This window comes from Ornithorhynchus anatinus, chromosome X1 (assembly GCF_004115215.2).
Source record: "Ornithorhynchus anatinus isolate Pmale09 chromosome X1, mOrnAna1.pri.v4, whole genome shotgun sequence".
Lineage (NCBI taxonomy): Eukaryota > Metazoa > Chordata > Mammalia > Monotremata > Ornithorhynchidae > Ornithorhynchus > Ornithorhynchus anatinus.
The window spans coordinates 11,445,269-11,460,749 of record NC_041749.1 but is presented as its reverse complement, the minus strand read 5'-3'; the positions used below and the strand labels follow the sequence as shown (position 1 = coordinate 11,460,749).

The window sequence follows — 15,481 nt, the reverse complement described above, 5'->3', positions numbered from 1 at the left end:
GTGTGACTGTGGGCAAGTCACTTTACTTCTCTGTGCCTCAGTGACCTCATCTGGAAAAGGGGATGAAGACTGTGAGCCTCACGTGGGACAAGCCGATGACCCTGTATCTACCCCACGCTTAGAACAGTGCTCTGCACATAGTAAGCGCTTCACAAATATCGACATTATTATTATAAGGCTCCGGCCCGGCCTAGAAGACGCTGCTGCATTTCTAGGTCTGGCAGCGGCAGGGCACGGGCGGTTCCTCCTTCCCCTGCTCCTGGGCCCCCGCGAGGAGGGGGTCGACTGCCCCGGCCTGGGGGGTCCAGAGGCGCAAATACAGACCCACAGCTGCAGCACGAGCAGCTTCCACAGCAGCCACGGTTGAAAGACGGCAGGTCGGCAGGCCTTATCGGGCTAAAGGGTCCGTGAGCGCCGCGACAGCTCCCGAAGGAGCCACAGTGGGCAGAAGGGCCTCTATCTGTGGAAATCTGGAGCAGGCATAACTGCTTTACGGTCACCTGCCTCCCTCCAAACCTCCCGTGTACTGTTCTAAGCACCGTAGGCACGTTATTGATTGACAGAGTGTCCTTTTCTATACCATCACATCTTTCAGACCACGAAGATAGGATATTTGTGTTTCAAGTGAAGGTATTAGGCTTTGAGGAATGAAGTGTTTCTTTGCATTAAGAATATGCCCCCCCACAAAAAAGAAAAGATCCAACATGATGAAATTTCCCCTAAGGATGCCTGAATTTGAATGTTGATAGTTGACGTCAGAATGCAGTACAGTAAGTGTTGCCCGTCAATGGGCAGGGATTGTCTCTATCTGTTACCAAATTGCACATTCCAAGCGCTTAGTACAGTGCTCTGCACACGGTAAGCGCTCAATAAATTCTACTGATTGAATGAATGAATGAATGGAGGACCTTTTTCTGGACTTCATATTAACGGACCGTGAATTGGGCAGTTCACTGAACATTCATTAGGTATCCACATGATGTGCTAGGTCCCGAAATACCTATTCAACATGATAGCTATTAGAATATTAAGAATGTCTTTCCAGATATTTGCACAGGGATAGTATCGAATTTTAAGATGGTTTGAGGAGGGCGATAGACGCTAACTTTTTGAAAAGTCTTGGATTTGACTGGGGTGGCCTACCATAAAAGTCAGTAACCTCGATTACCCACCGTTTGCCTAAATGAAGCCGATATGAAATGCTTCTAACCTCTGTTGGGATTTTATTTCTTGGACTCAATCTGAGGATTGTGGTAATAAAGGACAAATTTTCTGGCAGGAGAAACTTCTCAGTAAACAATCATCCTATAAAGACCCTGACCACATTATGATTCATTAGATAATTTCCTGATACTGTAACAGTGTCACCACAAGCATATCCTATTTAATATTATTAACACAAGCCCTTTCCTCTTTTATATTTTTTAGACACCGACTCTTACTCCCAATTAATTCTAATTTAAGGACTCTGCCGGATGTAACTCTTTGCCACTGGCTTTGCAAAAGGACATTTCTTTGGCTCGCTTTTTACTTTATAAAGCTCAACTCTACTAATTTCACCAAAAATATACGTCAAGAGGCAGGAGAAAAAAGTTCAATTTAAAAGTAAAAGAAAGCCTTGCTTTTTGGGACTTCCTTTCTTAAATGATCCAAAGGAATACAAAACTATACTACATATGACAAAAATACTATATTCCTTATATTCTCATATACCTTCAACTTTTCAAAGAAAATGCTTTATATTACAAAATCCAAATAGGAATCACGACCAGAAAAGTCAATTCCGTAGCTAAAAATTTAAAAAAAACATCATTTTTAGCTCTTTTTTTGCTCACTGTGGGGTTGAAAATGAGGTTGGAAAATTTTGCACTATGAAATGAGTGAATGTCACAATGTTTTTTTCAAACAATTATTTGTTTTACCCCACACAGACTTGGTCGTTATACCCAATTCCAATCTTGCTTCTGAGTAAAGAGCAATACATAATCAAATCAGATGGAAGGAAATAATTCCATCTGTGAAGTAGAGTCAAAAGTGATTATGTTTACCCTCCTTAAGCGGATTACTCTGTAGTCTGGACCTCTGCCATTTCTTAAGTACAGAGCAAAGAATAAGACTGAACAGACACTGCAACATTTCTGACGCTGTTCCTGGCCAAAGGTCCTCGATTTTACAGTGTCACAACCCTTCCCATGTTAAACAACAAACAAACCGCGCCCCCCCCCCCCCCCCCACAACAACAACAAAAAAGAACGGGAAAGTCAGACTTGGCTCCAAAACCTTAGGGGAAAGGAGAAGGCTGGCCTGGGAAGCAGGTGTCCCCCTGGAGCATTCATTCATTTAATCATATTTATTGAGCATTTCCTGTGTGCAGAGCACTGTACTAAGCGCTTGGAAAGTACAATTCAGCAATAAAGTAGGCTTAGAATCTAAAGCATGGGAACTCCACGTTCCTAGTTCTCGTCCCTCCTGCGGTGGGTATCTGTCATGTAACTATATTCACTGAAGCTTCTAAATCACTGTTTTCAAATACATAGTTTTTGCTCTCTTTTAACCTTGGTAATACATCATTATTTCCCACTGGAAGCCATACTTTCCTTTGTGCTCTTTTGACTAGCATTATTTTCTTGGAAGCAATTAAGAATGCAATCTGGTGGGACAGTACTGTTTCTGGTCATTCCACTGATACAGCAAGAGTTATCCAGACCGCTATATATTTGATATTTCCATTATCTATTCTATTATTATCTATCAAATATTCTATTATCTATCCAGTATCTATTAGTACTAGACGCTCACTGTGTCCAGAGCGCTAACTAGACATTTAGGGTACAATAGAGAGTAAAAGGCATGGTCCCTGCCTCCATGAGCTTACAACCATCGAGATTCAATCACCAGTTAATTTTAAAATGTGGTACTATATTCTACAACTGCTCACATCAATGCAGGTTTCCCGACTAACACTTTATTCAGCCCTCAAATTTTCATATGCTATTTCTAACAGCTCTCTCTCTCGTTGTGTGAAAGTTCTAGTTTTGTATGTAAGTAGACTCTGAAAGCACACCCACTAAGGGTTCGTTCGGTATTCATGGGAGGGCTGCTGCTTTTTCTACTGAAGTTACTCCTCAGATGGCAGTAATCAGAGAGTCTCTGTAGTTATTTTGTCCAGACTTTTCATGTTGGAATGCCGCTCTACTTACCAAAGGGAATAACCTTTTCTACGTTCTCGTGTGGTTTTTCCGGATAAAAGCTCAAAATTCCAATTAAAGAAGTCTTCACAGAAAATAAAAATGCTAACTATGGACCGTCGTCGCAAATTTCTTTGCATTCAAAATAGTAATCTCATGCATTACCTTATTTTGATCAAATCTTAACATCCTTTCTTTCGCTTTGCTCTTCTTTTAAGACTGAGCTTTTCATACCAAAGCCAAATTTAGCGTGGTACTATAAAAACACTTGTTAAAACTGACTGTTCAAAACTCTTCTTTAACATTTTAGCCGTTATAACTGAGCCGGGTACGATCGAGTAAATCCTTGGGAAATTCACTGCTTTCTACTAAAGTAAAGGAATCATTGAGCCGACAGGCCCCAAGACAAGGGTGAAATACATGGTTGTATAGCAAATATAGTGATCCAGTCACTGGACTCTAAACCTGAGGGGTACGGAAAAAGTCACTTGGTCCCCTCCCTGCCTCCTCTCTCTCCCTCCAATTCAATCCATAATCCACTTTTCTCACTGCCCGGACCACTTTTAACCGTTCAAGTCCGTATTCTCCCATACCTCAAGAACCTCCACATCCAAAAGAAACTCCTCACCATCATCTTCAAAGCACTGTTACCTTGGCCCCTTTTACCTTACCTCTCTGATTTCTTACTACAACCCAGTCCACACACTTTTTCTTCTCTAATGCCAATTTATATACTATACCTCGACCTCATCTATCTCACTGTCGACCCCTTCCCACGCCCCGCCTCTGGCCCGGAATACCCTCCTTCTTCATATCCCACGGACGATAAACTCTCCCCACCTTCAGAGCCTTGTTGGAAGCATCTCTCTTCCAAGCGGCCTTCCCTGATTAAGTCCTCATTTTCTCATCTCCAATCCCTTCTGCAGAACCCTTGCTCTTGAATTTGCTCCCCTTATTCACCTCTCCTTCTGCCCCCCAGCACTTATGAACATATCTGTAATTTCGTTATAAATATCAACGTCCGTCTCCCTTCTATGTACTTCTGTTTTGGGCAGGGACTGTGTCTACCAACTCTGTTGTAGTGTACTCTACCTAGCGCTTAGGACAGTGTTGTGCACACAGTAAGCACTCAATAAATATGACTGATTGGTAGTGACCAGGGTTCTTAAAAATGGAAACTTATTTTAAAATACCACTTATCGTGCATGATTAATCATCCAAATGTGTGCAGAAATTTTTGAGAGTAATTATCTATCTGGTTTTTTGGCCAAGTGAAATCATTCAATGTATTTAGTAATATAGCAAAAATGTACTAGGTTGTTTTTATTAATGAAAGTAGGCTTAGATTCAACAGCCCAGTTGCCAAAAAAATTAGTTCTATTAATCAATCGATCAATTAAAATAATAATGACGATGGCATTTGTTAAGCACTTACTATGAACCAAGCACTATTCTAAGCACGGGGTGGGGGGGGGGGGGGTTCAAGGTAATCAGGTTGTCCCCTGTGGGGCTCACAGTCTTAATCCCCATTTTCCAGATGAGGTAACTGAGGCACAGAGAAGTTAAGTGACTTGCCCAATGTCACACAGTTGACAAGCGGCGGAGCCGGGATTAGAACCCATCAAGTCTTACTCCCAAGCCCGGGATCTTTGCACTGAACCATGCTGCTTCTCATTTACTGAGCATTTATCTCATTTACTGAGCAATTACTTTGTGCAGAGTTCTGTAATAAGCGCTTGGTCGAGGACAATAATATAGAGTGGGTAGACACTTCCCCTCACCCACAAGGACCTCACAGATTTCAAATTTTGCAACCATTTCTGACAAACAATAGTCTCTGCAGAATAAAATTTTATGAAAAATAACCACTTTAGAAAAACTAACACAGTGAAATAACTAAAATGCAGGTGTAATGATTTGGCCTGGAAGTAACATTTTGACATTCAAAACATTTATACAATTTACTCTAACACAAATAACCATAACAACAGCTAAAATGCCTCGGCATTAAGGAAAAAAAAATACCAAAATCTTACTGGAGTTCCTGCTTTCACTTGGGTCTGCAGTTTATTTTTCATTTCTTTTTCATTGAATTTGGCACTTCGTTTTACATAAATCCCTCCGTGCTTCCACATATAAAATGAAAAGGGAAAAAGAGGTAAGTTTAATGCAGTTGATATTACACACATTTTAAAATTATAGAAAAGTCAGAAATATCTACTTTTCCAGACCCATTATATGTGTTTTATCAAGTAAATTTCATCTAGTGCTTAGTTGGCAATAATCTATTGCCTTTTAAATGTTACTCAAATCAAAATTCAAGTCTATTGTGTATTCGAAAGATTATAATGTTTTCAAGCCACTATAACAGAGAAATGGTAATTTAAGATGATGCTGAGCTGATGTTTCACTAATTCTGTTTGCAGGAGAAAAGGATATTACTTTCGTCCACTAATCAAATCGATCACTCAATCTATGGTATATATTGAGCGTTTAAAATGTGCTGAGCACTGTGCTAAATGTTTGTAGTAGTACCTTGAAAAATTTAAGAGTAATGAACAGTGCAACATCTTTTTTTGGGGGGGGGGGGGGCAGGTGGCCAGAAGAAAACAGAGTTAGTAGATGCAGGTAAACTATTTTAGGACAATCTGTTTGCAGAATCTGGCCTTTGTTTCTTGACTTGCATGCTGCTAGTGATGACCACTTCTTTACTATTTCATGAAATGTCACTTTATTCGATCACATTGATTGAGTCCTTATTGTGTGCAAAGCAGTGTACTTATTTTTACTTAGGAACAAGGAGAGGTCATGAGAGTAATTTTTTACTGTCTTAATGGTACCAGAAATGGCAGGGGAAAGAGGAATAAAAACTCCTCACTATTGGCTTTAAAGCTGTCCATGCCCTTGCCCCCTTCTCCCTCGCTTCCGTTCGCTCCTTCTCCATCCCAGCTTGCACACTCCGCTCCACTGGTGCCACTAACCTTCTCACTGGGCCTCGTTTTTGCCTGTCTCACCGCCGACCCCTGGCCCACGTTCTTCCTCTAGCCTGGAACGCCCTTTCCTCCTCAAATCCACCAATGACTCTCCCCCCTTCAAAGCCCCACTGAAGATACACCTCCTCCAAGAGGCCTTCCCTGGCTAAGCCCTGCTTTTCCTCAGCTCCCCCTCCCTTCCGCATCACTCGCTCCCTTTGCTTTTCCCCCCTCTCCACGCTCCACGGCACTTTATACTCTTTATTTATATTTATTCATTCTTTCACTTAACCATAGTTATTGAACGCTTACTGTATGCGGAGAATTGTATTAAGCGCTAAGCACCGTCCTAAGCGCTGCCTGTTTCCTTCTATTGATGTGTGTCTCCCCTCCCCTAGAGTGTGAGCCTGCTGTGGGCAGGGATTGTGTCTCTCTATTGCCGTACTTTGCTTGCCATGTGCTTAGTACAGTGCTCGGCACACGGAAGCGCTCAATAAATCCGATCGAATGAATGGCCTCCCAACTCAAAAATCACGGCTATTTCATTTGACTTCCACATAGGGGTAGAGAAGAAGTGACCTGGTCAACCTGCCAATATATTCCAAGCAAATCCCCTTTGCTTCATTTTTAGTGATTTGATCGGGGGCCTAGGAGGTTCAGCTCAATTTCTTTTGGAGCGGAACGGCCATTTCAATCCAGTAATCTCCTTGCTAACTAACTTGAAGTTTCTGAAGGGCAGTTCGATCTGGGTGACTGGAATTTTTAAACTCACGTATCCCTGAACAATAATGAAAAACCATTACAATCAATAGAGGACTATGGGAAAAAGCACGTGAAAATGAAAAAGTTACATTTTCAATAAAACAATCATATTCTAGGAAAAATACAAAAAAATCCCCATCAATAAAAAAGGAGAAAAAAGGGGCCTAATAAATATAAAGGTATTGTTCCCTGGTATATAGATCTATTTAAGTACTGTGCTAGCTGTACCGAACGAAAGGTGAAACAGAAGCATCATTATCAAAAATGTCAGAGATGAAATAGGGCAGGTGGTCAATAACGGCTATTTTAATACTTTAAAGGCACGGGTATTAAAATTAGATGCTACATCTTCGCCAGGCTCCTACGGCAAAACCCAGACAATCAATTAATGGTATATATTGAGTGGCGTATTACATGCAGAACCCTGTACTAAGTGCTTGGGAAAATACAGCCGAGTTGGTAGACGTGTTCCCTGCCCACCAATGCCCCTAATGTATAGAGACAAAAAGTCTCTTGTTTCTAAAAGCACAGCAGAAAGTTTAAATGCCAGTTAAGAATGATTTTTAAAAAAATAATGCCTTTTTTAAAAGGCAACATAACCAAACCCTAAGAGACTGAATATAAATGATGTTAAGTGTTCATAATCCGTGTGTTATGCTCCCAACACATATTTTGTGAATACAAGGAGATAATATACATTTCCACAGAACTCGCTCGCTGTGGGGAGGGAACATTTCTACCAACTCTGTTATACCGTACTCTCCCAAGTGCTTAGTACAGTGCTCTGCACACAGTAAGCTCTCAATAAAATATGATTGATTACCTCTATGAAATTAGGAAGTTTCCATACACAACGCCATTTGTGATTTGTGTAAAATCACCAAAAAAAAGGATGTAATGGTCACTGAGCAAATAAGAAGAAATCGATTGGGTTGCGCTTTTGCCGGCTGCCTGACAGAGACGTGAAGTCTGTAATTTCGACTACATTTTACTTTTGAGGGCTACTTCTGTAAACTGTTTCATTAAGTGAAATTGGTTTTATTTTCTTTTTTCAACGAGGCTATAAAACATAAATCCAATCGACAGCTTTAAGTGGAAGAAAAATAAATTCAACTTCCAGTATAAGCTGACAATAGCACTTTGAAAACAATCAGCATATATTAGACACATTTCTGCGTATGACACTTTTTACATAAACAATTTCACAACCACCCTTAATTGCTTCAAAAAGATATTCTTTAGGCTACTAGTATGGTTTTACTTGCTTATTCCCTGTTCGTATAACTTTAATTGTTTACATGCTTAATAGAGAAGTTGGAAATTATTTCACACCCTCGGAACAGGAGGTTCACTTCTCAAAGGGAAAAAAATGAAGAGACTAATCCTGCAGCAATGAAAGCTATGACTCCTCTGTTCTCTCTCCCTCCCTCCAGGCTCGCATTCACTCGTTCGATCATATTTATTGAGCTCTTACTGTGTGCACAGCACTGTACTAAGTGCTTGGAAATTAAAATTCGGCAACAATTAGAGACAATCTCCTCCTGCCTTCAGGACACCTACTCTTGGATGTCCGCCCATCACCTAAAACTCAACACGTCCAAGACCGAGCTCCTTATCTTCCCTCCCAAACCCTGTCCTCTCCCTGACTTTCCCGTCCCTGTGGACGGCACGACCGCCTTTCCGTCTCACAAGCCCGCAACCTCGGTGTCATCCTTGACTCCGCTCTCTCATTCACCCCACGCATCCAATCCGTCACCAAAACCTGCCGGTCTCACTTTCACGACATGGCCAAGGTCCTCCCTTTATCTCTATCCAAACCGCTACCTTGTCGGTACAATCTCTCATCCTCTCCCGACTGGATGACTGCATCAGTCTCCTCTCTGATCGCCCATCCTCCTGTCTCTCCCTGCTTCACTCTGCTGCCCGGATTATCTTTCTACAGAAACGTCGTGGGCATGTCATCCCTCCATCCTCAAAAATCACCAGTGGTTGCCTATCGACCACCGTATCAAGCAAAAAACTCCTCACTCTTGATTCAAAGCCCACCATCACCTGGCCCCCTCCCACCTCACCTCCCTTCTCTTTTTCTCCAGCCCAGCCCGCACGCTCCGCTCCTCCACTAACCTCCTCACTGTGCCTCGTTCTCACCTGCCCCGCCGTGGACCTCTGGCCCACGTCCTGCCTCTGGCCCGGAACAACCTCCCTCCTCAAATCCACCAAACAATCACACTTCCCCCCTTCGAAGCCCTACTGAAGGCTCACCTCCTCCAGGAGGCTTTCCCAGAATAAGCCCCCTTTTTCTTCAACTCTCCCTACCCTCCCCAGCACCCCAACTCGCTTCCTTTGCTCTACCCTCCCTCCCGGCCCCACAGCCCTTGTCTATATATGTACATATCGATAATTCTATTTATTTATATTAATGCTACTGATGCCAGTTTACTTCTTTTGATATCTGTAACCCCGTCTAGAACTGTGAGCTCAATGTAGGCAGGAATCGTCTCTCTTTGTTGCTGAAGTGTACTTTCCAAGCGCTTAGTACAGCGCTCTGTGCACAGTAAGCATTCAAAAAATACAATTGAATGGAGGAATGAATATATCTTTCTTGAAAGCTTTTCTGACACGGACCGCTTCTTGAAGAAACCGCTTGTGTCCCTGCCCGCAATTTCGGGAAGAGCTATTACAGCACAAGTTTTTGTAAGAATACAACCCTTGTGTTAGAGGAGAAATGGGTGAACAGAGAATTTAATGACGATCGAAAAATACTCCGTAAATTTAAACTGGATCACACATTACTGTTCTCTGATTCCCTGAGCTGGTTCTTGACTTTAATACATTTGAATCTTGTACTCTTTTGCTTAATTGGACTTAGGAACTATGTAGGCAGTTAACATGTTAGTCAACAAACACGCACAAGTATTTCCACTTACCTTTAGATAATCAGCATCTTGTTTAAGAGGATACATCACAACCAAGCAAGAAAAATCAATGGTGAAAAAATTTACCTGAGAAAAATACCAGCCATACAATGGGAGCCATTTTAAGCCATCTTTCAGAACATATCGTACATGTCCAAGAGCATTCTGTCTGACTGCCAAAATGTCAGCAACAATCCAGTCAACTGCAAAGACAAAATGGACCTAAGTTTGCATAACTGGACTGGGTGAGAACTAACAATTCCGCCCTTTTTACATATTAACAAACTACATCCTCTTCAAGTGATTTCAAGGATTTAATAAATTGAGAATACTGTATTTTAAAATTTTACATTCTAATGGCATAACCAGAATCAATTTATAATCTCCCCTTTCACTTTACTGACTGGCTACAGTTATCTGAAAGGTCAAAGAAAAAAAACCCCACAAAAAAACCAGACGCATCAGGCAAGCGGTGCTTAACTTGAGCCAAGGTTTTCCTCACATTAGTCCAAAACACCTCTAACTTGGCAGTTCTACTCATAAACGATTCATTCAGATAAACTTGTAATGACTGTGTACTCACCACAGAGTGGAAAACATTTACACCCATCTTTCAGAACGTCTTAGGTGTCCCAAGATCAGTCTGCCTGACTGCCCTCAGCAATACTGGCATAAATTATGTTGGCAATCCAAGTCACTTCAAATTTAAAATGCAAAATGCCATAATGGCTTGGAGTTCCAGAACATCATAAGGATGTTATAAGATTACAATGAAATAACTAAGGGGAAAGTGCTTGGGAAAAACAAAAGCACTGTACACAAAATTTGGTGTTACTAATCTACAAATTAGGATCTGCTTGCAAGGGACACAAGAACACTTTAAAATGGGAATGCACATATGTGTACATATATATGTATACACACACATATGTATGAAGACAAGAGACCTTTTTGATTAAAGGAAAAATGAATGACATGCTATTAAAAAAAAGCAAAGAGTTTCAGTGATTTTTTACATTACCATTTCCTAAAATATCCACTGGCTTAAAAAAATCATAGTATATTTAGGAAATGATTGTTTAGATCAATTACAACTCCAAAATCAACTTTTTTAGAAATTAGGGTTATATCCCCACTACCATCCAAATTTCTTTTTTTTCTACTCAAGTGTTTTGCTATGCAAATAGACTTAGACTGTAAGCCCGTCAATGGGCAGGGACTGTCTATCTGTTGCCGATTTGTACACTCCAAGCGCTTAGTACAGTGCTCTGCACATAGTAAGCGCTCAATAAATACTATTGAATGAGTAGTAGATTTGTGAATTCATGCTAACTCTGGCCAAAATGATAAAATTGGTACATTTGAGTGCTAATGTAATCGATGCAATCAACAGATTTTGGGCTATGATAAACAATGCATCATAAAACACAATTAACACCACCTATCTTTTTAAAGTTTCCCATTACCACGCTTGAGAGGAAATGGAGAATTAAGACGACATTTTAGAACGAAGAGCTGTTTACAGGTTATTGGAAAAATCGCGTCTTTTGGATTTGCTTACAAGGTATTTATTCTAGTAAAATGAATTTCTGCACATGCATTTTTGAGAACTCTGGGGAATGAGATCTTTGTTTAGAATTAGGGAAAATTCTGTTAACTTAAAAATCTCAAAAATCAACCGAAAAAGTAGTTGAGAGAATAATTTTCAAGCAGCATGGTGGGAAATGTGAAATCATTACCTCATTGTATTAAAACATGGAACATGGCATATCATTATCATAGCAATTTAACAGAAACTACTATTCATGAAATACAACTCAGTTATGGAAGAGCCCTCGAACGCTATCCAAGGGCTATCAGCCAAGCAGCTTCAAGTTCCATCCTTAGGAATCTTAGGAGATCTGAGTACTCTTTGCTGATTGACTACCCATTCAAGACTCATCCATGAAACATTAATAGAAGTAACTGTGTATTTAGTATTTCGAGAATAAGCTGAAGCAGATCTCATCCAATAGTCGGAGCTGGGCTCCACTTTTGAGAGCCACACATTTAATATGCAGAGGGTAGAATAAAAATGGGCTTAAAATTCAGCCAATGACTTTGAGTTGACAAGGGTGATAAACAATTAAAACAGTTCCCTGGGAAAATGTTTTATCTCCTTCCTTAGGGAGCACAAACAACCAACTTGCAGCTGGTTTAGAAACTGCTCTCCCAGAAAGATAACATTTGCAATAGACAGACCTTTTAAAAGTCCCGTCACAGATTTACGCTTCTATAGCAGCCCGCTTCTCCCAAAATGCAGGCTTTCCTTTTGTATACGGGAGAGAACACGGTTAAAGGATTAAGGAAATTTCTTCCAATCAATCAATGGTATTTATTGTTATTTAGAGGGCAGCATGGCTTAGTGGAAAGAACACTTGGGAGTCAGAGGTCATAAGCCCGTCAATGGGCAGGGACTGTCTCTATCTGTTGCCGATTTGTACATTCCAAGCGCTTAGTACAGTGCTCGGCACATAGTAAGCGCTCAATAAATACTACTGAATGATCCCGGCTCCGCCACTTGTCTGCTGGGTGACTTTAGGCAAGTCACTAGGCTTCTCTGAGTCTCAGCTACCTCATCTGTAAAACGGGGATTGAGACTGTGAGCCCCAGGTGGGGCAAACTGATTACCTTCTATCTACCCTAGCGCTTAGAACAGTGCTTGGCACATAGTAAGTGCTTAACAAATACCATAATCATTATTATTGCCACTGTTCTTGTCTATCTGTCTCCCCCGATTAGACCGTAAGCCCGTCAAAGGGCAGGGACTGTCTCTATCTGTTACCGATTTGTACATTCCAAGCATTTAGTCCAGTGCTCTGGACATAGTAAGCGTTCAATAAATACTATTGAATGAATGAATTATTGTTATTATTGAGTACTTCCTGTAGGCAGAGAATCGTACAGAGCACTTGGGAGAATACAATTCAAAAGAGTTGAAAGACACACAACTGGTATTTATCTGGACGGAATGAAAAGCGGTGTAAGAAGAATGGGTTGGGCAGATCAGGGCACGTATACTACAATGTGTTTTCTCATTTCTGGGAGAAAGAAGAATGCCTCTTCATTGTAAGGGAAAAAGAAAGCCACGCTCTATTCCCTTTCTGTTCGAATTTTGGTTCGGGCATACTCTTTTCCAAGCAGGACAAGTCAAATCAGAGTTCACATCTTCCTTGGAATGAAAATGCTTGCTGGGACTGTATTGAAGTGTAATTTAAAACAAACAAAACCCAAACAGCCCCCGACACCTCCAGATTATGGGGCCCAGTGCCACTCAAGGAATTCAACTAGCCTCAAACTGATCAAAAGAACAGAAGTTTAAAGATTTACATGTTGGGTACTTCATCTGCATTGAGATACCTGTACATTTAAAGGAAAATATGTGGCCCCCCAGGTCACCACATTATAGCTCTGCCTGGCTGCTGTAACTGCAAGTCCAGGTTCTGCCAAAAGACTTGAAGATGTCTGCTTGTCTGTACTAACTGGAGAAATAAGAAAGAGCTTCCTAGGGAAAACAGCATAGGTTGCCCAATTTCCACAAGAGCAACCTGAAATGTAGTTCCTCCTGTCAGTCTGCAACTCTAACGCAGAGCAAGCCACAGTGCTTTTGTCCCACACTCACAGAAATTATACGGAAAAGCAGTTAATGTTGGTATTTGTTAAGCGCTTACTACGTGCCGAGCACTGTTCTAAGCGCTGGGGTAGACACAGGGGAATCAGGTTGTCCCATGTGGGGCTCACAGTCTTAATCCCCATTTTACAGATGAGGTAACTGAGGCACAGAGAAGTGAAGTGACTTGCCCAAAGTCACACAGCTGATGAGTTGCGGAGCTGGGATTTATATGGACCGTTCACAGAAACCACTGTAGACAACGGACCCATCCAACTTTCCCAGTGAATTTCATAAACTATTCAGGAGGATAGAGGGTGAGTGGGAACTTTGGGGTGGGGGGAGAGGCTCAAACAGTAAAACCCTCAACTCTGAGCATCATTATTCTCTGAACCTTATTAGTGCAGAAGGGAGGAGAAAGGTGGATGAAGGAGTCATGGTGGGAGAGATGGTAGGGAAGAGCGGAAAGAAAAAAGAACTTGGCGCAGGGGTGAGGCAAAAACTTTGTTGAGAAAACATGAAGACACACAGCGTAGGGAAAAATGCATGGACACACAGTGGTAAAAAAAATATATATATCTATTTCATGGGTATCATAGTGCTCCCTACAGGAATAATTTAAAGGAAACACTGTTTATCCATTTTTATAGTCAGAGCTTTTAGATTTTTGTGAAAAATCCACATTACACGCCAACACAAGATACAAACCTGTGCACTGATGATTTGATAAATATATGACATTCTCTTTATTTTTTGGCAAATCCCCATATAGTATTATCTAAAAGATAAAACAAAAATCAAATATTAACTGTTGTTTTTCAACATTTAATACTTTGATACAATAATTCAGTGATTCTAAATGGAGCTGGCAAAGTAATAAACAGTAGGTCTGTGAAATATACAATATTCTATTCATAATTGACACGGAAGGGTAGCATAACGTTAGATGCCTCAAAGTCCACAAGGACATTTCCAACTGACAGGAGGAAGATCAGGAGGAGAGTGCACCTTGTTTTAGACAAATCCCCAACCTAGAAACTCTACTACTAATCTATCATCCCCTTTTGCACTCATATCAATCCATACCCATCCTCTGCATTTTGATTCACATACATTTTGACTGAACATTCAATTTATTTATTCTGATTCCACTATTCTGTTGGCAGGGAACATGACTTCTGATGTACTTACCCAAGTGCTCAGTAGAGAGCATGCAATAAACAGCACTATTGCTACATCTTAGACTTGTAAGCTAAAAAAAAATCTCTACAAAGCCTAGTTACTGAAATCGAGAATCACTTCCAAATGACGGAACCGAAGATCAGGCTAACTAGCGTACACCTTCCCTGTATAAAACAAACAAAAAAGAAACTGCAAAAGTTTATTCATGTTTGGCTTCAATTAACTCCATTAAATATTTGGGAAAAACGGACAAAGTACTATACTGTAATATCTGAAAGTGGTTTGCTAAATTCCTTCGTGGAATTAAAGAAGTTTGCAGTCTAATTTTGTAGACACTATCGTTGCAGTTTTGCTTCTCCGAGATTCCAACAAATGGCTGCTTCTGATTCCGTCTAGACTCACAAGAATATAAGTTATGCCATACTGGGAAAAATACCAACTGGCCATCCTGCCCGGAATTCTCTCTCCAACAGTGGCACCGAAGGATGCTGGAAGGAAAATCGTGATGGTTGCCCGCGATCGATCGATCCAGTGGTATTTGTCGAACGCTTACTGTGTGCGGAACACTCTTCTACGCCCTTGGAAGAGTACCATACAACAGAATTGGGAGACGTGAGCTCTACCCACGAGAAGTCGGTCACGGTGTTGAATCCCGACGGGGGGGGGGGGGGGGGGGAACTCGGTGACCGTCCCCGGGTGACCAAGGAGGGGCGGGTTCGCCTCCAGGGGGACTGGCACAGAGAGGCCGTGGGTGGGTGATCCCATTAGGGTTGAGAGGCCAAGTAGGGGGCTGAGGTGAAGCTTCCCCACGTA

General features: G+C 41.3%; 1 protein-coding gene across 1 annotated transcript in view; it reads right to left on the bottom strand.

Annotated features, from left to right (window-relative positions):
* AGPAT5 (1-acylglycerol-3-phosphate O-acyltransferase 5) overlaps positions 1-15,481 on the bottom strand; it is a 62,510-nt gene that overhangs the window by 27,806 nt on the left and 19,223 nt on the right. Inside the window, exons 2-4 of the mRNA XM_029050582.2 lie at positions 14,195-14,264; positions 9,925-10,040; positions 5,225-5,314 (exon numbers count right to left, since the gene is read on the bottom strand). Of these exons, the coding sequence (XP_028906415.1) occupies positions 5,225-5,314; positions 9,925-10,040; positions 14,195-14,264 (276 nt within the window). The remainder of the gene's footprint in view (positions 1-5,224; positions 5,315-9,924; positions 10,041-14,194; positions 14,265-15,481) is intronic.